The 24,607-nt window shown below is 35.6% G+C and overlaps 5 protein-coding genes across 7 annotated transcripts; 2 read left to right on the top strand and 3 right to left on the bottom strand.

The window, feature by feature from the left end:
- Window positions 1–16: 16 nt before the first annotated feature.
- LOC108906573 (uridine diphosphate glucose pyrophosphatase-like) lies at window positions 17–813 on the bottom strand. The gene has a single exon (XM_018709874.1). The coding sequence runs from the start codon at window positions 684–686 to the stop codon at window positions 63–65; it is 624 nt and encodes a 207-aa protein (XP_018565390.1). The 5' UTR covers window positions 687–813; the 3' UTR covers window positions 17–62.
- A 1,912-nt stretch (window positions 814–2,725) lies between these two features.
- On the bottom strand, window positions 2,726–12,863 carry LOC108906583 (serine/threonine-protein phosphatase 6 regulatory ankyrin repeat subunit A-like). The gene is made up of 16 exons (XM_018709885.1): window positions 12,712–12,863; window positions 12,574–12,658; window positions 12,109–12,520; window positions 11,587–12,047; window positions 11,382–11,502; window positions 11,164–11,304; window positions 10,775–11,040; window positions 10,312–10,490; window positions 9,781–10,061; window positions 7,422–7,548; window positions 7,153–7,366; window positions 7,007–7,094; window positions 6,520–6,749; window positions 6,291–6,453; window positions 6,039–6,235; window positions 2,726–4,650 (listed from the first exon to the last, which is right to left on the bottom strand). The coding sequence occupies exons 1-16, from the start codon at window positions 12,736–12,738 to the stop codon at window positions 4,514–4,516; spliced, it is 3,129 nt and encodes a 1,042-aa protein (XP_018565401.1). The 5' UTR covers window positions 12,739–12,863; the 3' UTR covers window positions 2,726–4,513.
- Window positions 12,864–13,280: 417 nt separating this feature from the next.
- LOC108906585 (protein CHUP1, chloroplastic-like) lies at window positions 13,281–15,126 on the top strand. 2 transcript variants are annotated; one of them, XM_018709888.1, is made up of 8 exons: window positions 13,281–13,475; window positions 13,535–13,698; window positions 13,751–13,904; window positions 13,953–14,072; window positions 14,130–14,474; window positions 14,530–14,673; window positions 14,732–14,912; window positions 14,964–15,126. In XM_018709888.1, exons 1-8 carry the CDS (start codon window positions 13,353–13,355, stop codon window positions 15,014–15,016), a joined length of 1,284 nt encoding a protein of 427 aa, XP_018565404.1. In that variant the 5' UTR covers window positions 13,281–13,352; the 3' UTR covers window positions 15,017–15,126. The 2 variants fall into 2 exon arrangements, with proteins under 2 accessions (XP_018565404.1, XP_018565403.1); XM_018709887.1 differs by having other exon boundaries at window positions 14,732–15,126.
- Window positions 15,127–19,055: 3,929 nt separating this feature from the next.
- LOC108906584 (DNA mismatch repair protein Mlh1) lies at window positions 19,056–24,506 on the bottom strand. The gene is made up of 10 exons (XM_018709886.1): window positions 24,363–24,506; window positions 21,855–22,120; window positions 21,736–21,799; window positions 21,484–21,683; window positions 21,243–21,433; window positions 20,953–21,189; window positions 20,331–20,897; window positions 20,124–20,271; window positions 19,628–20,064; window positions 19,056–19,399 (listed from the first exon to the last, which is right to left on the bottom strand). The coding sequence occupies exons 2-10, from the start codon at window positions 21,962–21,964 to the stop codon at window positions 19,101–19,103; spliced, it is 2,253 nt and encodes a 750-aa protein (XP_018565402.1). The 5' UTR covers window positions 21,965–22,120; window positions 24,363–24,506; the 3' UTR covers window positions 19,056–19,100.
- Window positions 22,139–23,617, top strand: LOC108906587 (acidic fibroblast growth factor intracellular-binding protein). 2 transcript variants are annotated; one of them, XM_018709890.2, is made up of 7 exons: window positions 22,139–22,252; window positions 22,310–22,508; window positions 22,560–22,679; window positions 22,731–22,972; window positions 23,024–23,117; window positions 23,172–23,423; window positions 23,477–23,617. In XM_018709890.2, the coding sequence occupies exons 1-7, from the start codon at window positions 22,171–22,173 to the stop codon at window positions 23,553–23,555; spliced, it is 1,068 nt and encodes a 355-aa protein (XP_018565406.1). In that variant the 5' UTR covers window positions 22,139–22,170; the 3' UTR covers window positions 23,556–23,617. The 2 variants fall into 2 exon arrangements, with proteins under 2 accessions (XP_018565406.1, XP_018565405.1); XM_018709889.2 differs by having other exon boundaries at window positions 22,731–23,117.
- Window positions 24,507–24,607: the final 101 nt, after the last annotated feature.

Below are 24,607 nucleotides of genomic sequence, written 5' to 3'. Positions count from 1 at the left end.
TTAAAAGTAGAATGTAAATAAAATTTGTATGAGCAACCGTTACAAAATCACAATCCTTAATACTACGTTTTATTGTATTTATTGTACAAAAACCAGTACAAACCGTACATAAAATTAATCGGCGAACCAACGTACTCCTTGTTACTAGCATATTTTATAACGTCCTTTACCGGCATTTCTATAACCTCCACGTTTTCACCATCCTCGCCTCCCCCTTCGTTATGGATCATATCGTCGGTAACCTCACAGTAGTAGAAGGTGGATCTCGCCCCGGTAGTAACTGACAAGTTTTTAATAGTTCCTATTTTCTCCAATTGGTTTAGCTTTACTCTGTACCCGCACTCTTCTAATATCTCCTCCTGTGCGACTTCCTCGGTCGAAATCTCCTTATCCTCGAGTCCTGCACACCACTCTAAGGTCACTCCTAGCTTTGGGGGATACTTGTGGACATCGATGTGACCCTTCCTGTCCTTTTCCGGTATTTTGTGTAAATAAACCGAGGCTCTGAATTGTTTGACTAGGATCAATACGTCTCTCGTTTTGTTGTATAAAATGATTACTCCATTGCGTTCTGCGAATATGTCCCATTTCCTCTCCTTGCCGTTTTGTGTGTAGTGCATAGTACACGGAGACGTGTATATTGAAGGGATAAAATCGGTTAAATACACATTTGATACATCCTCCATTTTTTCATTTAAGTTGCTACTTTAATTCAATCAAACTATGACTACTATTGGTCACTAGTGTAAATAAAGAACTCTATCTAGACTAGAAATAAATATATATTTGACTTATTGAAAATATATTCCAAATTTTGACATTATATGGTAGTAGATCAAATATAATACAATTGATTTGAACTATTAAAACAAGGAATCAGTTCGTCTTCTTCTTCAGAGTAGATACACTAACTCGAATATTTTAGTCGACTGTTGTTTAGTTTTCTGTCTCTGTCTATGACTTTAGTAGACAAGTAGACCCTAGATAAATGATAAGCAGGGCCCGAGAACTTATACTTGAAAAAATGGGGAAACACTGGGAACCACGTGACTTGAGATGGATATACAAGTTGGGGAAAGAGTCTATAGATGTCGCCACAAAGATTTTGTAGAATAAATTTTGACAATTGCAATTATGAATCATTTCATGTCATTCTTGTTCATGTTTATTGTTTATTGTTGGTTAGGTTTGGCGAGTGTTGGTGTGTTTTATTTGTGTTTTCAGTGTGTTTTATTAGATATTTCATTCACATTTATTTATATAACATAATAATGTCTGATCATCATATAATCACATTTTTTTATTAATAATAAAACGTTTTTTTGTTTTTTTTTAATAAAACGTGATCAGAGGTAGGTAGTTTTTTTTATGGATATCAACACAACAAAAAATTTAAAGTTGCATAATAAATCTCTATTACAAGAATTAATCAAAGATTGGTTTAGTAAAATTATTTACTTGTAATATTTTTTTATTCACCGTGAAAGCTAATACAATATAAAAAGCACTGAAACTCTATAATCATTTTCACTCTCTTTTTTTCAAAATATGTACTGAAATTTGAAATTTTTTCAACAAACATTTTAAAAAGTTACAGTATCAAAATTATTTCTTATTTTAAGTAGGAAGACTATTAGAGCATTTAAAAGTGACTTTAATGCTTGAGTGATTTTAATGCTTTTTATCAAATGTACTTATTTTTTCATGGTGACAAAAAAAAATTATCTACGTGAAAATTATTTTACAAAATCAATTTCTGAGTGATCTGTGTAGGGTGAGATTTGTTATGTAATTTTAAATTTAGCGGCGGCAGAATACCTAAAACAAATATTGAGTAGGTAGGTATATAGTTGTAGAGCGTACAACTAGATGGCGCTTGCATCTTTTACCGGCTACAGGTAATTTAACTCACTGTATTACCGATAATTCCTAGAAAAGGAAAGCAATAGAAGTTGGAGAAAGTGTCAACAGTTAGCGCTGTTAATGACCACGAAATCTGTTCAAGTTTCAAGGATAATAAGTAGACCCAGCGTCCCGGAATTTTACTGTTTTGTCTCTGCTGTTTTCAAATTCTTATCGTGTCATCTGTCACCTTTAATTTTTATATCAACATTAAAAATATCTCGAAATAGCTTCCAGCACATGTTCTAGTAGGTTTATATTCCTATTCCGTAAATTAATAAATACGTTTTTCAAGTAAATAAGTTGTTGAAACTACTTTGTTAGGAAAACCTAACCTCACAAAAAGATCCTGTAATTCTTTGTAAACTTATAGAAAGATTTGCTTAGGGTCGTATGACACTAAATTGAGTACTAAATTTTATTACAGATATGTTCAGAATAGACACATTAAATACATAAAAAGATATTTTAACCTACGGAAAACCTGGCAAATTTTTCCTCACCCTGAGCAACCCTGGAAAATCTAAAACTGAAATCAGCCCTGTTCACATTTTGATTTTTTTTATATGCTTTTTTAATTTTTATTTATTATCAACAAAAAGAGAGCATGTAAGTTTTAACAAAAATTTATTTTTTTAGTAATTGTAAACAAAGTAATTACAAATATTAACGGTTTGAAATAATTGATGTAAGTGGTTCAATTATCGGCACCAATCATATGCTTGGTTCCATAACTGACAGATTAGTGTAATGTTAAAAAATAAAAAATTATAATTTGCACATGTATGCTATAAAATAAGACTAGTAAAAAATCAAAGTCACATAAAAATTGACAAATTTAATACATAGAAGCCTCAGCTGGATGTTACAAAATGTGTATAAAATCGTAGGTATATAAAACAAAATTAGAAAAATATATTAAATACTTTATATAGAAATTGCCTATATCAAAATCGGAACTATTTAACTCGAATTTTTAAACAAATTACCATATCCGAGTTTAAAATTTATGAAAGCTTTTTATTAAACGAATAACTGATGAAGATGGAAGTGATAGGTACGAAACTCAGCATCTACGAAGAAAATATGAAAGTCCCTGAGTCGATAACACCAAGTAATACATCTGGTTTGGAACAATTATAGATTAAGCCCTTTTACGTAATGTTAACCGCCTACAAATCTAGTTTTAAAAAATTCCACGTAACTCTAATATGTCTTTTAACTTCATCTGCCATCCTCGATTACACAAGAAACTCATACAGATACAATAGGCAACTTCTAACACCGCTCTCCGCAAGTCTAAATGTAAAAAAATTAGCACCACATTTTTCAAAAGAAGATTCGCCTCGACGATATTACAAAATCTAATATAATTCGCTAGAGATTGCATAGTTCTACATACCTGTACAAATAAATTATTTAATAAAAAATTATGTACAACTCTTTGAATGCGTACAAAAATACACACTCGCTACGAGGAAATAATTTCACAATCACCCTGCATTAGTTTCCTATTAACTTGTAATATTGGTGGGATAAATTTTTTAATATATTTATATTCCATTGTATCGATTAGCAGCAAATAGAGAGCTTGCTACCTCAGGTACCGCCACACGATACTGATTTAGCCCCGGGTGATTTTTTCTAAAATGGCACCAAGAAAATGTTTATATCACTAAAACTTGGGAAATACAGGGTGCAACTCAAGTCGGTGACAGTTTTGTAAGACCACGCCATGTCTTAAATTCAATATATTCTTTTATGTCACTGCTAACATACTAACCTGGTAAATTCCAAATATATTTAAAATTATTCCGAGTTTCTTAAAGCACTGTGTTTAGTCTGTGAATGTCAATGTCAATGACCTGTGACATTGATCTAGTTTAGGTGACCAATCCACCTGATGTGATATGACAACAGGCAGCTAGGTAGGCAAAAAAAAAGAGGGCCAGTGTCAATTTTGCAAAACGAGAAAGGCGGAATATGTCACAGCTTCGTTGTGTGTAGTTTAAGTACAGTATGATGTGTTTGTGCGTCTTCATTGTTATAAAAAATATAATATAAAAAACATGTATACAAATCCAGAAAGATGAAATTTAACAACAATATATGCCCTAACTGGGGTATAAAAATGTAAGAAATTTTGTTTTCAGACAGAATTTGGGAAAACAAACTTACGATGTGTTTCTAAAGGTCACTAAAGGTCAAAGGTAGTTATAAATATGACACCCATCCATAGTTACACCCTGTATTAACGTTTCAATGTGTCAGTTAGCGGTAAATAAAGAGATTAATACCTCAGGCACCGCCACACGATACAGATTTAGTCCCATGTGATTTTTTCCAAAATGGCACCGAGAGAATCTTTATATTCGTAAATTTTATAGGAAATTTTGTTCAAGAACACTATTGCAATTCCCGTTCGATAAAAAATGAATAAATCGATACAATGGAGCGACGCCGAGAGAAATAGAAGAACTATGTTAAATCTAAGTTGTACTCTATATATAATTTGACTTGGAATTGCTAGGTTTCATTGAAATTTTACTCTCACAATTGAACTATGTCAAGATTTAGTCCTTTTATCCCCCTGTACGGCACAACAAAGAATTTAATAGAACTCGTTATCGCTGCTGTGATCCGACCCACCCTTGGCATCGCTACTTAAACTAGATACGTTCGCTAAAGTCGACTTTAAGGCTACGTTAATTTTGCTATTGTTTATTGAAGATTGTGAAGTCCCTGACTCTGTAACAAAAAAAATTTACATGTACAAAAATACAACATTAAATCACAGAAAATTTACTAAATGATTTAAACGACAACACAGCTTACGTCGGTTTTCGATTTTTTCTTTGAAGCGACGCTATCGTCGACATCGAGCTCCATCTCCATCTCCTGGAGCATCGTGTCCAGATCGGAAAACGCCCGCTCTACTTTGTTAAGTTTTTCGATAGTGAGCAAAGTATCGGTTTCTCCTACGTCTTCCGTTTGCTCGGTGGTTGGTTCGCGTAACTCGCCCGGTTCCGCCTCCTGAAATTCTTCGTTGGACGCCGTTTCGTTAACGGAACATACAAAACCTTCGTTTGTCGAAATATTCCCCGTGTCGTTTATAACGTTTATTATGAAGCTTTGAACGGCGAGGTTTGTTCCGAGTTTTGGAGCATTGTCGAGGCGTACAGTCTCCAAATGGAACTGTGACAAATTTTTTACTGGTATTCTCACGTCGTCAGATAAAGCTTTCGTATCTTCGGCGACTTCCTTTAACACAGGGTCGTTCTTATCAATGACAAATATATCGTTACAATTTTTACTTGACGGTTTATCTTTCGATTTATCGGATTTAGACGACGTTTGTAGAAACTGCTGCCTGCCCAGATTCTCGCAGGACGATCTCTTCCTGACGCTTCTCCCCGCTCGGTTGACGATCCCCAACGTCTGTCTCCTCATCCCCCCGATCAGCGTTCTGTTCTTGTTAAGCATCGCCAGTTGCTCCGCTACACTACTGCCGGACCGAACGCCGCTCGATCGTATGTTATCGGACAAATTGAGATCACGTCCGACTTGCTCGAGGGCGTTATTGAACACCCTCCGGTAATCGCTCGACGTTTCCGAGAAGCACCTCATGAGGAACTCGTTGAACTCTCGCTGATTGGTTCTACCGGTTAGGTGTTTTTTCAGAAGCAACCGCATGCTGCATTCCGAACACCTGTGCTGCAAACGGAAGCACTCCCGGCACTGCCTCGGCTTGGCGACGACCTGGGGCTTTCTCGTTTCTTTACTCGTAACGATGGACATCTCGCTGTAGGACTTGTGCAGGCCCAGCCCCGCTTTCTCGGGTAGCGTTTCCGATCGGATAGACTCGTGAAAGTCTTTGCTTTCGAGGATAAAACAATCGTCGTTGTCCCGTAGCAAGTTCTGCTTGAAACTCGTCGACGTAACGCTTGTTTTGACAGGCTTCTTTGGGAGTAAATCCAAATCGGATACGTTTAAAAGGGACGCGTCCGTTTGCAGGGATATATCGCTCGTGGCGATTTCGTGAATGTTTCGGTAAAACTGGGAGAGGTTCAGGAAATCTAGTGAAAGGACGGGTGGCTGTGACGAGAAAATTCATACGAAAGCGAAAACTAACTCACCGTCCGTCGCGTGTCGCTCGGAAAATTGCGGCAGTGCTTGTAGAATTAAGGCTAGGCATTGTGCGACGCTGTTGTTCGGGGCGCAGCAAAGCGCCGGCGTTAGGCCCTCGTTATCCACCGCCAGGACCGAGGCGCCCTTTTTAAGGAGCTCCCGGGTGACTTCCACCAATCCGTTCCGGGCAGCGATGTGAAGGGGCCTTAAACGAAAACGTGATACCAACGTCCTGCTATCGAGAGAACGATCATACTTACGTTCTTTTCTCGTTGTTAGTAATACTAATAACGGCGTCCCCCTCTTCGTCTTCTAAAAGTAATAAGGCAGTCTGGGTGTACTTTTTTATGCAGGCCCAGTGTAAAGCGGTATTGCCCAGTTTATCACAAGAGGTACGGTCTATGCTGCAGAGAAGCAATAAATCTGAAACGGAGCAGGATAATGTGACAGATCCAGTTCGAAGGACCAAAAACTTAAGCCGTGGCTTACCTATCACCTGCGTCTGTCCGAACTGCGAGGCGGCGATTAGGGGAGTCCTGTTCTCTTCGTCGAAAACCTGCGCCCTCGCCCCGTAGTCCATCAGATACTTGGCGCACTCCAAGTGACCGTGCAAGGCGGCTATGTGCAGAGGAGTGCGCTGTCGGCAGTCTCTCAGGTGCACGATCTGCGGCCCAAAGTGGTTTATCAGGTATTCCAGGCACCTGTCCGATCCCGAGAATCTAAAGAAAGAGGCGACATTGCAGAAATCTATTTTTAAAAGTGTCAAATAACAATCTTTATTTCTTGAATCCCGCCATGTGACAGTTTCCAGCTAAAGCGTGTCACTGCATGTCATATGCGTGGGGAAGTAGTTGCGAAAATGTGCAGTTCTTTAACAAAATTGTCTGTGAGCGCAAGTATACTTGAAAATAACCTACCACTTTGGCCCTAGGGTGCCGTAAAACATGTTTTAACCGCAAAGTAGAAAAAAACTTACGTGGCACAGTGAACTGGTGAAAAGGAGTTCCCCTCCATGTCCTTGAATATGTTCTTCTCCAGCAAGTACTCGACACAGTTTGCATGACCTGTACAAAGAAAATAACGGTCATTGCGCACAGAAACTCGCCGAAAAAGACCGCGTACCGTTATAAGAAGCCCAATGCAACGCCGTACACTGCTGGTTATCCTTGGCCCTCACCTCCTCCTCCGTCATGTAGGCCATGATCATCTGCATGCAAACGGAATGACCGCAGGCAGCGGCGAGATGTAGGACGGTCTTGCCGTTAACATCCGTGGCGTTTACCTTCGCGTTGCTAGACAGCAAGAGCTGAACTATGCTGTTCTGACCATTTACTACCTGGAATTAAGCGTTTTGCATATTATGGAAGACGTAACGGGTAGAAGCGTCTTACCGCTCTGAAAAGACAGGAATGTTCGTCAGTGTCGACAATGTTCGGGTCGGCGCCACACTTCAGCAGCGTCTGAACACATTCTATGTGGTTTCCCGAAACGGCAAGCATCAACGCGGTTCTGTGCTGGCTGAAACCAAATAAAATGCACAGATTGTATCAAAATCGTCTAATTGATTTGAATTAATTAATACAAAGCATAGACAACACAGCGGAAATAATTCTAAAACAACACTCATTTCTAACAGCATACACTGATTTGTAGATACCCCGAGTGATAGCTCGTGTGAATGACGGCAATGTTGATAACTTTGAACGTCTTACTTAGCGTTAAAACCGGATAAAATTCGATGATTTTTAGTGCATAGTCTTAGGCTCAAGTTGTTCAAGCACAAAGATTAAATAATGTTCCATGTTCTCGAACATGTTTTATGATATATTTGATCTTTTCGACCCCTTATTTAACCCTTAAAAAGTACCCCTATGCAAAAAATATTCATAAAAAATTACTTTTTAAAGATTTGGAATAATTAAATCGTGCAATTATTTAAAATAAAAGTTACCTTATAGCTAATAAAAGAATTTTTCCCTTTCAACCCCAAAAAACCACTCCTGTATTAACAAAAATGATAAAAAAAATTTAAAAGCTTGGAATGCTTTAACAGTGCAATTATTTAAAATGAAAATTCCCTCATTGCTTATGAAAGAATTTGTATCTCATAACACTTTTCAAACCTTATAAATCACCCCTGTGCTAAAAATATGATAAAAAATTACGTTTTAAATCTTGGAATGCTATAATTGTGCAATAATTTAAAATAAAAATTCCCTTTATGAAAGAATATTTTACTATTGCCATTTTCAACTCTTACAAAACTACCCTTTTACCAATATTAATGTAAAATATTTTTATTATAATCGATTTTTAAATATAATCAATCATAAAAAAAATTGCTACGCTGCATATAAATAATCACAATAAATTTTTTTACTTATTTTATTTGTATAATATAATATATAATATGTAAAAATGAGAAAGCCTATTTTGCTCCGAAAAAATGTCATTGGTTTTTTACCATAACTCGGTTAATTTTGAAGCTATAGTATCCTACAAAAAAGCATTTTAAAGATAATTTCAAGAGCTGTAAGATCGTTTGCATATAAAAGCTTTTAAGTCCTTCGTTTTTTAAAGGAAAAGGATCGAAGGGCTCGAGTCAGGTCGTTTTTTCACAAAAACAGATACTTCAAGCGATATCTCCTTTATTTTTATGCTATAGGAATAAAAAAAAGCAAAATATTTGTTACATTTTTGTGGTCTATCATTTTTTACGTATCTTTCATAGTTTCAGAGTTATTATATAAATAAGGCAATTTTTTTTTGAATAATGAAAAATACATTTTCAACTTTTACCGTACATTATTCAAAAAATACGCATTCTAAACCGGTCTAACTTCAGGATCGTATGAAAAACACTAAAACAAAACTAATTGTAAAGGGTCTACGATTAATTTTAATTCTGATGGAAATGGTAGAGCGTTTACTGCCCATTTTTCCTTAAAAAATATGAGCAACCCATCTGTTCTTGACGATAACTCCTTCAATTTTGCTCTAATTAACTTTTATAAGTGCTCATTTTGAAGGTCTTTTTGAGTAGTACAAAAAACTCCCGGAGCGTTATATACGTAAAATTAATCCTTTTTCCGTTATTTGACGTTGAATACATCGATTTGAGTATCCCCCCCAAAACAAGTCCCCTTCCACTCTCCATATTTCGCTTTGTATAGGACGTACAACACTTTTTAAAAAACGATTTTCTTTGTTTATTTATAAGCTACATTTCTGTTCAATACACTTTTTTAATAAAATGTGTAGTTTTTGAGTTATGTGCGAAAAATACTTTGAAAGTGTTTTTTTTCACTCAAAATTACAAGTTTTCAATTGGTATTTTGTCAAGAGATGTTCAAAGATTACTTTTAAACTTTAGTAACATCAAAAACTTGATTTTTTGTTATTGTTTTTGAGTCTTGAAAATGGCCGTTTTTGCATTTTTTCGTACATTAAATTCTTTATAACTCAGAAACCGTTGATTTTAGGAGCATAGTGCATATGAACTATTTTGTTTAGAATACCCAGAAATACCTAATAAAACTTTTTCCGGAGCAAAACAAGTTATTTTTGCAATTTGTTTAAAAAAAATTAGTTTAAAAAATTGTGACCAGATTACCGGCTGGTAACATTTTGATCCTCATTCAAGGACATCTCACGGAGGTGATTATGCAAAAAAATCGAATCCACTAATTTTTTCATAAGAAGCTGCCGATTTCGCCTTGTCTAGTACTAATATTACAACAACTCGCTTACCTGTCGGGCATGTTGATGACGTGCTGGTCCTCGCTATTGTGCAGGAGCAGCGTCAGGCACTGCGAGTGGCCGTTTTTGGCACTGTAGTGAACGGGCGTCATGTTATTAACGTAGTCCGCCAAGGCAACTTTGGCACCGAATCGTAGCAAGACGTGAACACAGGCGGAGTGGCCCTCTCGGGCCGCTAGGATCAGGGGCGTTAGGCCCTGGTTGGTTCTGACATTGACGTCCTCGCACAGGGGAACCACCAGTTTGAGAATGTCGACATTACCCAGTTTGGCCTGCGGAAAAATACGCGCGGGGATGAATTTTTAGGTCGTTTCAACGAAAAAAAGTTCTTAAACATCTTTGAAAACGTTCGAATAGACACGATATTTCCCAAAAACTTTCTCCTGTATCTCAAAAACATTTCCTTAAAATGATCAGTAGAATCACAACCTTTATTATCGGAATATACTTAAAGACCACCCTGTGTACCATATCGAAACTATCCTATAAAATTATCAACATTGATACATTTTTTTTACTTACAGCCAAATGTAGGGGAGTAATATCCACAGGATCCTTCTCCATCGACGGTTTTGATGGAGTACCTTCCGACACTCCTTTCGGTTCGTTTGACCTACTCTCTTTACTTGATCGAATTATACCAACAAGAACATTGCCGTTCACATTCCCACCTGCTATAGCGTAATGCAATGGTGTAAACCCTACAAAAAGTACATAATCTCAAAAGTTTCTGCTCTTTAGTATCTTTTTTTTTTTCAAATGCACCCTTTACATCAAAATGAATCCCGATATCTCAACTAATATAATAATGATGCAAACTGATATTTCAACAATTACTTGGCATTGTTACCAAGAAACAAATCCATAAATAACAAAAAGATCATCAAAATCAAAACAACCATTAACGAGAAATCAAACTTTGAAATTTCGGCCGATTTTTAACGACGATCTAATTGGGACGTGAAATTTACACTTTTCTCGTTACCTCTGTTGTCCCTCATGAGAGGATCCGCCTTGTGATCCAAGAGATACTCTATGCACTTCCCCTCGTGGTCGTACGCCGCCGCCAGGTGCAGCGGGGAGCAACCTTCCACGTCCTGTACATTCACGGGACTCCCGATCCCGACCAGCGTGAAAACGCACTGATAATGACCCTGGGAAGCGGCGTAATGGAGAGGCAGGCGCTGAAGGTTATCCGTCAGTTTGAAATCTGCTTTGTTGCTGACTAACAAGTCCAGGCACTCATACGACCTTCCAATAAAAGTTTTTAAATAATTTTTGGAAGTTCACAAATATAGCATTTAGGAAAAAAATCAAATTACCAATTATTTTAGTTTAAATTGTCATACGTCACAAGACTCGTCTTGAACTCACCCCTTATACGCAGCGCAATGTGTCGGCGTTTTCCCTGTGTCGTCTTTATCGTTCAAGTCAACAACTGACTGAACGAACTTCCTACAACACTCCACATAACCCGAAAGACAGCACATATGCAGCGGTGTTCTCCCTTCATACCTAAAAGTAAAAACAATGAAGGAAACGTACTTTACGACTGACGAAAACGTTTTATTTTATTCGACAAAACGAGTTACCCTTTTCTAGACGGATTAGCGCCGTAACTCAGCAACGTATTCGCTAAAAGATCGTGCCCGTATTGCGCGGCTATGTGAAGAGGTGTGCACCCGTTTTTGTCCGCACAGTCTATGAGAGCACCTAGAAATATGATTTACCGAGGTAATAACGTTCATTTAAAGCAGTGTTATTCGTAAATCAATGTCGTTTTATTAAAAGTCTTACCTTTGTCTATGAGCGTTTTGCTCCTGGTAAACCTCCCGTGGATCGCCGTCATATGCAGCGGAGTCCGCCCGTCCAAGCTCTGCTTGTTCAAGTCAACGTTTTGCCTCAAAAGAAACATGAGACAGTCGACGCCGTGCGTACTAGCAGCTGCGATATGCAGGGGACTCTGACCCCTGAAATTCGTAGCTTCCAGGTTCGCCCTGGCGCCGACCAACTCCTGGCAAACGTTGAGGTGACCGTTGAGACAGGCTATATGCAAAGGCGTGTTCCCGTAGGAATTCTGGGCGTCCACTTCTGCCCCCGCAGCCAGCAGGAGCTTGCAGACTGAATCTATACCAGTAGCCGCGGCTACGTGTAACGGAGTGTACTGATTCCGATCTTTAGCGTTAATATCAGCCTGGTTTCTTATTAAAAGATCCACGACGTGTACATGTCCCATCTGTACAGCGCAATGTAAAGGCCTAAACATAAAAAAATGCATATAAATAAACAAAAAATTTCTACATTATCTGTGAAACACACCGGCAATCCTTTTTATCACAGGCATTTATTATACACCCCCTAGAAATCAAAAGCTCTGCCACATAGTTATGACCATTGTAAGAGGCATGATGAAGCGCCGTCCGTCCAGATCTATCAGTGACATTTGGATTTGGAACATAGTTCAAAAGTTGTTCGACGCAATTATAAGCATCGTTGGCAGCGGCTACATGTAAAGGAGTCTGCCACAGTCTGTCTCTGGCGCTAACATCAGCTTGGTAACGTAATAACAGGGCGACAGCCTCGTCGGCTTCTACGGCACAAGCCCTATGTAACGGTGTCACCCATTTACTGTCTTTGGCATTCACTCTGGCTCCACTCTTGAGAAGAAGGCCTGCGACATTTGCTTCGCCTTTAAATGCAGCGGCATGCAATGGTGTACGTTTCTCACAGTCTACAATTAACAATGAGTAACCAATTTTATAACGGCTGTTTTTGAAAACTTACCAAGACAATTAACATCCTGCTTGTACTCTATAAGTTCTTTAACTTCGTCGATGGCACCAGCAAAAATTGCTTGTATTATTGGGGGCTGGAAAAATGTAAATGAAAACATAACCTGTAACTTGTATGTTATTTCTTTACCTGTTCCTCTAACTGCAAAATAACCATTTTAAAATTAAAAACGTAATCTCTGTTAAAATGCTATATTTCTTTTATTGCATCAATACATTATGAAACATAGAAAAGGATCAAAACGAAAAGTCAAAATTTTGTTATTACACGATTTGATGTCAAAATTTATTCTTAAAGGAGGCTGTAAATAATACGTGCCATTAGTCATAAATTCATTGTTTCAAAAAGCCGATGAACTTTAAGATAATTTCTTCTTCTTCTTCTGAAAAGCTCAGAATAATTTCGATTTATTTCGCTTTTACAAAATTTCCGTTATGAATCTTGTCTGACGTTTAGTTGAATCACAAAATCTTCATGTTTAAATATAAAAATCATAAGTTAGGAAATATTCTAATCTCTAAATTTCAACAAATTCATTGTGAATCTGAATTAAAAAATTGTAAATCAGTCGAAAATGGTGTAAACAATTCGATTTCATCTTATTGTTCACATTGGAAAACGCCAAGAATTCTTGGGATTTTTTTTTTCGTGGGGGTTGAATTCATGCTGTCATGTTGAATTCAAAAAATTGTCAACCTTAAAATTTTCAACGATTTTAAAAATTTGATTTCTTCATTTAAAAAAAACGCAATAAAGTAAAAACTGTGATAATGTCAAATAAAGATGGAATATGTTTGTATGACAAAAATCATACAATACAAGTTTGTGATAAAAATCGAGAAGTAGAGGAACGTAATCTGAATATAACTATAAACAATATAAGTGATATTCTGGTAAATGTTTTTTATGTTTTATTGAAAATCGTTATTATTTTTTTTAATATTATTTTTAGCAAATAAAAATTCGAGATCCACAAGACTATTGTTTTAACTACACAGAAAATATAGACTTAGGAGATTTTGAAATAATTAGGCTTAATCAGAATTTGGACATAAATTTCAATGAATTCAAATACAATTTGGTTGAAATGTTGCAGCAGTTCCAGAAGAAGGAGATGTAATATACAGGTTTTTTTAAATTTTAGTATTTTAATAAATTCACTTTATAGGTTTTTGCGATGTGAAATATCTAATCAGAAATGTACTCTGGTTTTCTACTGTAAATCAAAGATAAAATCAGTAATTTACTTGACGATCGATTTAAACTTGACTAACCAAAAAGAGATTTTCTCCGAACTTTTAAGTAACATGCAATACATCCAGGTGAGTTAATTGTTGGTCATTCTAGGTATCCTCAATAATGTATTTCAGGAAACGAATGAGAAGCTGAAGAAACAGTTATCAACTCTAAGAAAATCAATTTCTGAAAAAGATCAAGAAATAAACAATCTAATTATCTTGAAAAATGATTTAGAAAAACGTTTCCAAAATGTAAGTATTTAAAAAAATTTAATTTGATGACAAATAAATATAAAGATATTGTTTCAGAATTTAAAACAATTAAGTGAACTGTTTAATACCAAAATCGAAGAAGTTCAAATGCTGTTAATCAGTAAAATTGTGTCGATGAAGAACAGGGTAGTAAAATCTTTAAAAGATGTAGAACTCTTGAAGAGGGAAGTTAACCAAAAGTCTGAGTCAAGCAAAAATCTCATTAAGTCGTTGGAAAGCTTGCAACTGGACGCTAACAGTAACATGGCTCTAATACACACCCTAAAAAAGGAAAATAGCACGTTGCATGCCACGAAATTTAACCAAGACAGATATATTTCCGATCTACAGAAAAATCTTCAGGAGAAAGATACCGCCATAGTCGAACTGCGCAAAAAAAATGTAGGTTTAATATATGTAGTTTTGAATATAATTATATATGTTTCCATTATTTCAGAACGAACTGCAAGGCGACATGGAAAAGGTGACCCTTTTACTGACCCAAAAAAAGGCTACCATCGACGAGTTGTCGAAAGATCTAGTTCAAGCCAATCAGTTACTCGTCAATTTCAATAACCATTGTGATAATAAGGCTAGACAGGTTGACATTTTTTTTTGTATGTTTACGTAATTGGTTTATTAAACAATCTCGTTTTTAGGTGGAGGAACTGCAAGAGGCCATCGTGCAGCAAAAGACACGAACTGCCGAACTTTTAAAGGAATTCGAGAGTTACAGGGCTTCGTTCAACAACGAAGAAAAAGATAAATTAAAACACGAGTTGCTTCTGACTTCCAACAAAGCAGACGAGTTGGAGAAGGCCCTTCGTAAAGCTAACAAGAGTAAGCGGAAACGTTTTATTCGATTAAATTCTTACGCTACATTTTTTCCAGTAAATGCGCTGCTAACCGAGAAAGTGAACAACCCTAGTTTTAACCCACGTTAAAGTACCGGACTTGATTTTGAAACGGGTTGTGAGAATGTATTTTAAGTTTGTCGTTTAGTTAAGATAAAAATATTTTTATACGTATTGTATTTTTCCAACAATAAAATTTTGTTTTTATTTTTCATGTGTGGTAACTTAACATCTGTACACAGTGACCCATATTAGTCCAGTATACAACGGTAAAAGTAGGCTATTACCTCCGAATTCTTGACACGCGTGCCGATTTTCATAAAAATTGGTGAGTAAGCTCATTTCAGCCTCCTTTACAAAAGTTACATATCCATAATGTGTGCTTATTGTTTTTAGGGGGTGAAAACTACCCCTTCTTGCAAAAAACGTAAAAACCATAGATTTAAGTGTTGTAACAAAAGCCGGGACGCGTGGTAATTTATTTGGTTAGTTCTTGGAACGGATGGACCAAAAAGTAAAATATTTCAGTCAACACTAATAATTATCGAAAGTTAAGGGCTCTCAAGTAGGTTTAGCGTCGTCCTTCGGAGAAATTTAGCAATATTTTTTAACAAGTTCACTTAGTCTGTCGGGGTCATGTGTTGAGCATCTGGTATAAAGAGAAAAATTGATATTTCAAATAACGCGCGAAATACATTCCAAAGAACATAGGAATTCCAAGAATAAGTTGTTAGAAAAATAATTATAGGTCAAATAGCTGGTTTTTAGGCGGATCTTCCAAGCTATAAGAATAGATTAAATGAGATTGACTAATCCATCCCGTATTGCTACACGGAGTCACTAGAGGAAGGCTAGGGTTACTTGCGAGTTCGGTTAGTCACAGAATTATTTATATAATTGTAAGTCCAGTCAAATGTTTTGAATAATAATTTATGATATGTAGCAACGTATCAACCCCAAAAACCACCCTTATTGCAGAAAATAAGGCAAAAAATGTTTTTTACATCATAGCTTTATATATATTACTGATGATTCATTGCAACGTTTCAACCCTTAAAAACGACCCTTAATGAGGAATTGAAGAATTTTTACCCGCTTCAAAATAGGCGAGTGGTTCACCCCTAAAAGATGCTTCTAAATGAAGGTAACCGACTAAATTTTTAAAACAAAATCCTACAGCATGAAACTTTTTTATTTTATAGTGTATTTTTATGATAATTTACATATTTTTTTATATTTTTCAGCATGGTCAGTCAATTGTTATACACAAAAAAGATACAAAAAAAATTACTCGCCGAATGGCTGTGAAAAATGCTTCGTTTCCGAGATATTTACAATTTAATGTGAAAAAAGTGATGAAATCGACAAACTTTCGGAATTTTTTTCTCAAAAACTACTGAACGGATTTTAATTCTAAAAAAAGCATAATAATCGGCAGATCTTCTACTATACTATATTTTTTTGGTATAGGTCAATTATTTTATTGAAGGTCTAAAGCGAGTAAAAAAAAAACAGTCTACAAATAGTGAAATTGTAACTTTAGATCCATTGACATATGGATGGAAAATCGAAAATGGTTGTTTGGATGTTAATTATTTCGAAGGAGAAACTGGGTTAGATATGCTTCAAAAATATTTTTATTCATGTAGTGGAAAATGCTTACAAAAAATTGTAACTGTTTATCATCGAAACTGGAATGCTGTGTAGTTTGTGCATGCTCAGATGAATGTCAAAATGTTTCATCCGAAATTGATGATGAAACGCTTATTTCAACTCAAGAACTTGTCGAAAATAACGAAAAACTTATTATTTAAATAAAAAAGAAATTAATATACTTTTATTGCTCTTAATATTTTTGTAGGATAAAAATAAAATAATTATCCTCTACAATAAATTATCCAATAACTTTTTTATTTTTCAAGACCGCTGGGTCAGTTATTATTATTAGGTTAATTTTACGATTTAAAAAGTTTATTTTTTTAGTTTTGGTATAACTTTCAAGTTAATTTTAGCCATTTATAAAACTAAAAATCGAATATTTAAATTTTACTAATTATTTGCAAAAACCTTACTCTGGCTACAAAACCAAACAAAATGATCTTTTGAACATTTGTACTGTTAACATATATCTATTAAAAAAAATCATAATAATGTTTATTGTAAATATAATCTAATCCAAGATATTGTAAAAAGAAAATTTAAATTTGAAGTGTTATCATAATTTTCTTTAAAATACTTTTTTTTTACTCGCTTTAGACCTTCAATAAAATGATTGACCCATACCAAAAAAATATATCTTAAAGTAGGAAATATTCCAACTATTATGCTTTTTTTAGACTTAAAATCTGTTCAGTAGTTTTTGAGAAAAAAATTTCGAAAGTTTGTCGATTTCGTCACTTTTTTCACATTAAATTGTAAAAAAACTCTCTTAATGTGTTGGTCCAGAGAACAACTGTGGGGACAAGAGATGATAGTTTCACAGCCGTTTTCTTGTTAGTAGCCTTAACGAAGGACTCGAACTGCAAGCGCTCCAGAACAGTTAAGCCATTTACACGACAATTTTCTCTGAATAATACAATTCGTTTTTTCACAATAACTTTTTTAATTTTTAATATTTTTCATCGCTCCAAAAAGCAATTTGCAGGGAATTGCAAGAGCAAGAAATCAACCTTTATAGTTGAAGGGTCTTGGACTCTTCGTTTTCGAGATTTTTAGGTTTTAAGGGCTCAAAGAAGGTGCTCCTTACACGCAAATGCAAACTAAAAAACGTAATATCTCAGTTAATTTATGCTCTACAGAAAAATTGAAAGAGAGCAAAAATATTATAAAAAAAAGACCTTTAATTTTGAACTCTTGCATTTTTCATGTACCTTGTTTAGTTTTTGAGTTATTTGGAAAAAAAGGACATTTTTTTAAAAATTAAAAAAAATTTTTTGTCATTATTTCAAACTTTTTTAAAATTTAGGCATTCTAAACTGGTCAAACTTGCAGAGCCTATTATTAGTACCTAAATAAAGTCAATTGTACGTGGATTACGCTTAGTTTCTACTTTTATGGTTCAGCCATAGATTTTATTGTTGATTTTTTCTCCGAAAAAATGAGATAACCATTTTATTTTCATATTGAGCTACAAAATTTTTTCAAAAAGCATTTTAAAGGTCTTTCCAAGCACTTTAAAAAAGGTTATATTTATTTTCTCCGAAAAATTTGTTCTTTCGCCATTATTTTACGGTAAAAGGTTCGATTTTACTTTCCGAAAAATAAACAATCACGTTTTGAGAGTGATAACTCGGTTATTATTACATCTACGGTAATCAATACAAAATTAATCGATTTGTTATTTCAAAAGCTTTATTTTTGCTTTATATGGCTTTTTCAATAAAGTGAAAGGTTTTCGAGTTATTTATCAAAAATGGTTGAAAAACATGCACTTTTTAGATGAAAATTTTCAATCGCAAATAACTCGGAAAATATTAATTTTTGGAAAAAATGTAATAGAGCAATTTTTGCTTGGAATTCATCCCCCAAAAAGGGGTGGCATTCACCCCCAGGGTGAAAGCACACATTGCCACTATGTAACTTTTGTTTCTTGAGTAATTTTCCACTTACTGTTAAAATTTCATGTCAATCGGTGCACGGTCAAGAATTCAGACCTAAAAACCGTCATATCCTGAGCTATATGTAACGGTACACGGAACCAACAGCGAATTCTACACACTAAAATATTACGATTTAACCAAACTTACCTTCGCACAAAATAGCAGATACTGCACGTATTTACATGAATATAAGATATACACAAAAATAAGTAAATAATCTGTTTACTCGCCTGATTTTTACTGCATATGACATACTTGAAAACTTCTGGCTAATCTTCTAGCAGCGGTACTAGGATTATCTTCCATGGCCTTTAAAATTTAAAAAAATGCTGGAAAAAATATGATGACTTTAAAGTAACACAAAGTCATACAAAAGAAATTTGTTTTTATGAAGTTATTTTCCATTGTAGTTTCGCTCACCGTCGCTCCGTTAGTTTTACAGTCACACTCGACTGTTTGATTTAAAAAAACGGACTGTATGAATACTTACACAAAAAAAGGTATTAGGAACAATTTTTTTAAACTAAATATACAAAATAATAGTTTATTAAAGAAAAAGCAACAAATACAAAAATTTAACACCTTTCAAACACTTTGTACAAATTAGGTAGGCTCGCAATCTCCAGAACGGCGGCGTTCTCGACGAAACTCTTCGGCGGTATGAAATAGTCTTTAATCGCGGGATATAGAACGTGCTCGGTGACCCACTTCCAGTCTTGGCCTTTCTCATTGGTTTCTGTTGAAACCTGTGCGTAAAATTTGGCAGTTTCCCTAGCAAACGACTTAAAACATTCCTTCTCCTCTTCCCAGTTCACCTCCGTCGCTAACCGGACGACGTACATCGGTAAACCGGTCGGGTCTGACACGTAGTTGTCTAAAATTAAAAATACGATAATCGAAAATGTACGCATGCTGTTCGAAGAAATTAGTCGGTGATATTTTATCGAGGTGAATAATAATACGTCTTTCTTACTTTTACACTTATGACAAGCACTGACACACCGAGACAGTGCAGATTGAAGAAGTCATACCTATTTATGTATTTTGGCACTGTTACATTGGAAAAATAAAACATTTTAGATATTATTTAAAAAAAATTTACCCAGCAAAACCGGAATGCTGCACAGATTCCCGCGTTCGTCAATCTCCATGGAAAAATAGTCCGACAGCATAGGCCCCTTGTCGGTGAGTATTTCGGTGATACGTCTCGCCAATTCCGGTTTGTCTCCGTCTTCAGGCGTCCAACCGGCCTCGGGCAGCTCCAAACAGATCAACGCCAGTTCCGTGATGGAGAACTTATTGGAAAATTTGTAGCAGTCGAAGTTTCGGAAGTTGTACAGGACGAACTGGTAGAACAATTCCGAGAGTATCTTTTCCGTGTCGCACAGGTACAGCTTCGTGCTGAACTGGATCAGCGCTTGGGACGGGCTCACGCTGCCCACAAATACGTGCTGGGCGAACGTCTCTCGCAGTATCCGGTGACAGTTGTCTTCGACTTCCTTGCGGAGCTCTCGGACGCTGGTCAGTTTCGTGTCTGCCCTGAAGATTTCAGTCGCTTAAAAATCAAAGCTATGACGAACAAAAAATGTACGTCTTACCTCGTTACTTTTGAAATGAACGAGGCATTCAAAGTTTCGTTGTTTTTCACAACTTTTTTCTGCTCTTTTGTTTCCGATGCGGTTTTTGAGGGGTTTTGGACTTCGGGAACGAGTTTCTTGCTACAGCCCTCATTCTGTCGTGGCTCCGCTAAAACATTAAAAATAATTTACTGCCAACAGAAAATTTACTCGAGCACGTTATTTTACCTTCTAGAACACTTTCCGTAGACTTCTCTAAAATACGATCCTCGAATTTCTCGTTCCTCTCGACAAAAAGCTCATGTTGTCTCTGAAATTCTTCCTCGTTAAGTGACACGTCCACATCCATTTGATTCCCTTTTCCACTGGATTCAGAAACGGGAGGGTTTAGACTTGTTTTCACCTCGATCGCAGCATCCTTTTTTATCGGAGCTCCGAAAAATTTTTCAATTTTCTGTTCTTTCGCGTCCGTCCTGACGAAATCTTTTGGGTTTACGCTGCGGATCGGCGCACCTTCTTTTCCTTGCAACGTTTCGCTGGTCACGCTAAAAACTTTCGGCAATTTTGCCTGGGTATAAAAAACCCTGGAATTGTTCGAGCCTAACAACTTCGTCTCTAGCGCTGTGGTGATAGTTTCTACGATCTGCTCCTCGTTTAAGAAGTGCACTTCGTGTTTTGTGGGGTGCACGTTAACATCGATGTCCGCGGGATCTAATTCTAGGCTCAGATATACGAACGGGTGTGTATTTTTCGGCAGATAAGTGGAATATACCTGATCGATGCACTTCCTCAAACCTTAAACATAAAATATAACGTAATGCCCTTTAAAAAATTATGTAAATGTTCTTACTGTGGCAATCCACCAGTCTGTGATTGATAAATAATAGGAATTGAAACTTTTTAGTCGAATAATTGACATTTGTGATGTACCCCCTCACTTTAAACTTAAACGGTTGATTATCCAATGAAAATTCTATCAGTTCCCTGGCTATAACGTTTCCATAAACGATTTTAATGTTATCTATTTGGTTCGAGTTTACAGGTGTCCGAATATCAGTATTACCCCCGGATTTCTTTAATGTAAAACCTAAAGAAAATAAATCTTACACCTTAACAGACAAATAAATATACCATTATTACCTACACCGCTGTTGTGAATCGCATATTTACTAACAACCTCTGAGATTTTTTGATATTCCTCTGTTGAAGTCCTGAGTGCCCTCTTCCTAACGTTCATGTTATAAAAAAGATCCTCGACTGTAATTATGGTCCCTTGGTTGCCAGCGGTAGGTTTAGGAACTCCTTGTAATTTACCGTCTACGAATGATGCTCTGAAATTATTTTGGTAGAAATTATCCAAAGTTATTTAAATGTTACATACTGGTAGGCACATATGTCGTTTTTAGTCTTTGACGTTATGGTTAGATGGGCGATGTGAGAAATACTCGCCAAAGCCTCTCCTCTAAAGCCGTAAGTGTTGAGTTTATGCAAATCCTCAAATTCTCGTAACTTGGATGTTGTAAAACGCTCGCAGAGTATTTCAAAGTCTTCTTTCCTTATACCGGTGCCATTATCTTGAATCTACAATGTTTGAGTCTGTAATATAAGTTAATAAATATTGACACCGACGTACTTGCAATAATTTAAGTCCGCCGCTTTTTACTGTTACTTGAATATTTGTAGATTTTGCATCCAAGCTAAAAGTATATTACATATAAATTAGTGGTTTTTTAAAGGTATTACAGGTCTAACCTATTTTCTATTAATTCTTTCAAGGCATTTGAAGGGCGTTGTATAATTTCTCCTGCTGCTATTCTATTTATGACTTCCACATCCAATTTCTTTATTTCTGGAGGATCCATAGCTGTTTTTATTCTTAACGAGAAGACAAATTACAAATTAACCTCAAAAAACTAATTTCAAAATTGTTTATTTTCTGGCATAGCATAGGCAACATATAATACACCATTGGTTGTGTGAGAGTTGCAGAGGTCAATTTGCATAATTCTAAACATAACCTAAAAAATAAACAAAATGGCAAAATGAAAATGTTATTTTAAGAGCAAGCATGACTGAAGTTGATGTATTTATTAGTAACTACACCCTAGTAGACCCAGAAATTTTTCAGCTATGGGTAGAAGGTCACACAGGTAGTATTTATTCAAGTGATGTTTACCTGTTGCTTAGTGATAAAATAATTTTCTTAGCAAGTGAAGCGGTAGCTATATTAAACGACAAAGGATTAGGTATTAAGACGGGAGCCTCTCTGGAGCTCATCGCTAGTGATGTGCTGGATCATTACCGTACCTATGCTCTGCTCGAAAAACTTCTGAGCAGCCCGAACAAGCTACAGGAACAACTAGCATTTCAAATCGATCCTCAAACACGACTATTGCTCATTGAGAAGTACCTTGTACAATAGCAGTGTTTGTAGTTACTATAGTAGTCTTGTTTCAGGTATTACGAATTCGATGATGAAGTTATTAGGGAATTATTAGGTAAGAAACTGTCATCGAAGAACAGAAAAGACTTGGACGAGGTAGCTGAGAAGACTGGAAAATCGCTTAAATCATGCAGGTACAGTGTATCGACTATTATTTTGTATTTTTGTAGATGTTTATTTTGTAGACGACAATTTGACAACGTTAAGAGAATATTTAAAACCGTGGAAGAAATGCCGGGTTCGATAATAGAAAATATAAAGAATTTGTTTTACTTACCCGACAAACTTGCCAAAAAGTATGCCTGTATAGTATTCATAGCCTGTATAAGATTCGAAACGTCGAAGAAAAAGCTGCAACACTTATCGTTCAACAGCTGGAAGAAATGTTGCGAAACGATAATGGAACACTGGACTTATAAAATTACCGGTAATTACGATTGCGTCTTTAAATCGCAGAACACTACAGACGTTCTTGTAGGTCCAGAGTATTATGACACGGAAATGGACAAGGAATTTTTACTAGAATTAAGGGAACTAAAAGTATTATTAGACAGAGAAAAGGACCACAAACAGTAAGTACAACATTTTATTACCGAGAACAAAGTACACCATTTAGGAATTTCCAGTTTGGTGTGTCTGTATTTGAAACCGAAACTCTTGCAAAAGAACTTTATCGACTTGGACACAAACTTTCGGTTGTATACGAGGACGATCTTGACCCTCGCCACTGCCCTCCACAGGGCGAGGGACATGAAGAACTTGTTCACAGATTTGGCTCAAATTTTAGATTATTTCAAGCAAAGTAATTGGTCCATCCACGATTTCGAGCTCTTTCTCAACGCCTACGCTCAATGCGCTCTTGAAATTGATATTATCCGGTAAGACGTATAACTTCAGTTCTTCCATGTAAAACTGCGTTAATTTATTTTAGGACCGACGCAACTTTAAAGTCGAGCTGGGAGAAATTTATGAGAGTTATCAGTAAATGTTTGCTGGTCATGTACGTTTGATCGTTGTGTACCTTTACGTAATTTATTCTAATTGTTAATAAATTATTTTCTGGTGTTTTGAATAATGTTTTATTTTTCCTCACATTTTTTTTTTCAATGAGAATATTAATAAATTTATATTAGACAGAGAAGTTACTCTTAGTAAATTACATATTTAAAAAATACAAAGAATTCTAAAAGAAGTTAAATCAGCGCTTTCTTGGGCAATGGATTGGTCGAAATGGTAGAGTTGCATAGCCCGCTCGACCGCCAGATTTAAATCCGTGTGACCTTATGACATCATTTGATATAGACGGTGTATTCGACTCGGTAATACGGTTGAGTAATTACAAGAACGAATAGAAAATACCGCCACAATCCGTAAATCCTAATAAGACTAAAAGAGAATTAGTGTGTAGAATTAGGTACATCTTGACAACATCAGAGGACACTTTGAATATTTGTAGTAACTTAATTTTAATTAAAAAAAAAATTATCTTAAATACTATATGAGGTTATCGAAAAAAACTGTTAGACTAAAGTTGTTGCTTTTGATGAGTAAGATGTGGTTAAAATTTTGGTACTGATGTTTGGAATACCCTGTATATGTCAAGGTAGCTTATCAGAATCTCAGCTTATCTAATAACTAAGCTATCAGTCACATATCATTCAATTAATCATTATCGTCAACGATCAATTAACGTAAACTTGGCATAAAATATTTATAATTTTGAGTTGAAACGAGCTTTATTGTTCCTAACGCATTTTTTTCGATTAAGAATATTAATATTCCCCCGTTTTATGAAGGTAAGGTACTTTGGTACTTACCTAGATTAAAAATAATTCATATTGGATAACTAGGCAGCAAAGTTCAACTTCATGAATTATTAAAAAACAGAAATTATAAAAGAAGTTTTGGTTTCAAATAGATAAGAATATTACATATGCATATACCTATTACGTATAAATCAACGTAGTTTATCTTATCAGAATCTGAGCTTACCTAATAACCGAGCTTATCGGCTTATCAATCATGTAGGTGTTTCAATTAACATATAAAATTAGCATGAAAG

This window comes from Anoplophora glabripennis, unplaced genomic scaffold, assembly GCF_000390285.2.
Source record: "Anoplophora glabripennis isolate ALB-LARVAE unplaced genomic scaffold, Agla_2.0 scaffold108, whole genome shotgun sequence".
NCBI classification, from domain to species: domain Eukaryota; kingdom Metazoa; phylum Arthropoda; class Insecta; order Coleoptera; family Cerambycidae; genus Anoplophora; species Anoplophora glabripennis.
Note: the sequence above shows the minus strand (reverse complement) of the source record. Positions and strands in the feature narration are given on the sequence as shown.

Coding starts and splice junctions, on each gene's coding strand:
- LOC108906573 (XM_018709874.1), bottom strand. CDS start 686: ATGGAGGATGTATCAAATGTGTATTTAACCGATTTTATCCCTTCAATA.
- LOC108906584 (XM_018709886.1), bottom strand. CDS start 21,964: ATGGATCCTCCAGAAATAAAGAAATTGGATGTGGAAGTCATAAATAGA. Junction 21,800..21,854: donor AAAGAATTAATAGAAAATAG/GTTAGACCTGTA, acceptor ATATACTTTTAG/CTTGGATGCAAAATCTACAA. Junction 19,400..19,627: donor CAGCATTCCGGTTTTGCTGG/GTAAATTTTTTT, acceptor TTTTAATTTTAG/ACAACTACGTGTCAGACCCG.
- LOC108906583 (XM_018709885.1), bottom strand. CDS start 12,738: ATGGTTATTTTGCAGTTAGAGGAACAG. Junction 12,521..12,573: donor GCAGGATGTTAATTGTCTTG/GTAAGTTTTCAA, acceptor TGTTAATTGTAG/ACTGTGAGAAACGTACACCA. Junction 7,367..7,421: donor ATTCCTGTCTTTTCAGAGCG/GTAAGACGCTTC, acceptor GCTTAATTCCAG/GTAGTAAATGGTCAGAACAG.
- LOC108906585 (XM_018709887.1), top strand. CDS start 13,353: ATGTCAAATAAAGATGGAATATGTTTGTATGACAAAAATCATACAATA. Junction 14,073..14,129: donor TAGAAAAACGTTTCCAAAAT/GTAAGTATTTAA, acceptor ATATTGTTTCAG/AATTTAAAACAATTAAGTGA. Junction 14,475..14,529: donor TCGAACTGCGCAAAAAAAAT/GTAGGTTTAATA, acceptor CCATTATTTCAG/AACGAACTGCAAGGCGACAT.
- LOC108906587 (XM_018709889.2), top strand. CDS start 22,171: ATGACTGAAGTTGATGTATTTATTAGTAACTACACCCTAGTAGACCCA. Junction 22,253..22,309: donor ATGGGTAGAAGGTCACACAG/GTAGTATTTATT, acceptor TAATTTTCTTAG/CAAGTGAAGCGGTAGCTATA. Junction 22,680..22,730: donor AAATCGCTTAAATCATGCAG/GTACAGTGTATC, acceptor TTTATTTTGTAG/ACGACAATTTGACAACGTTA.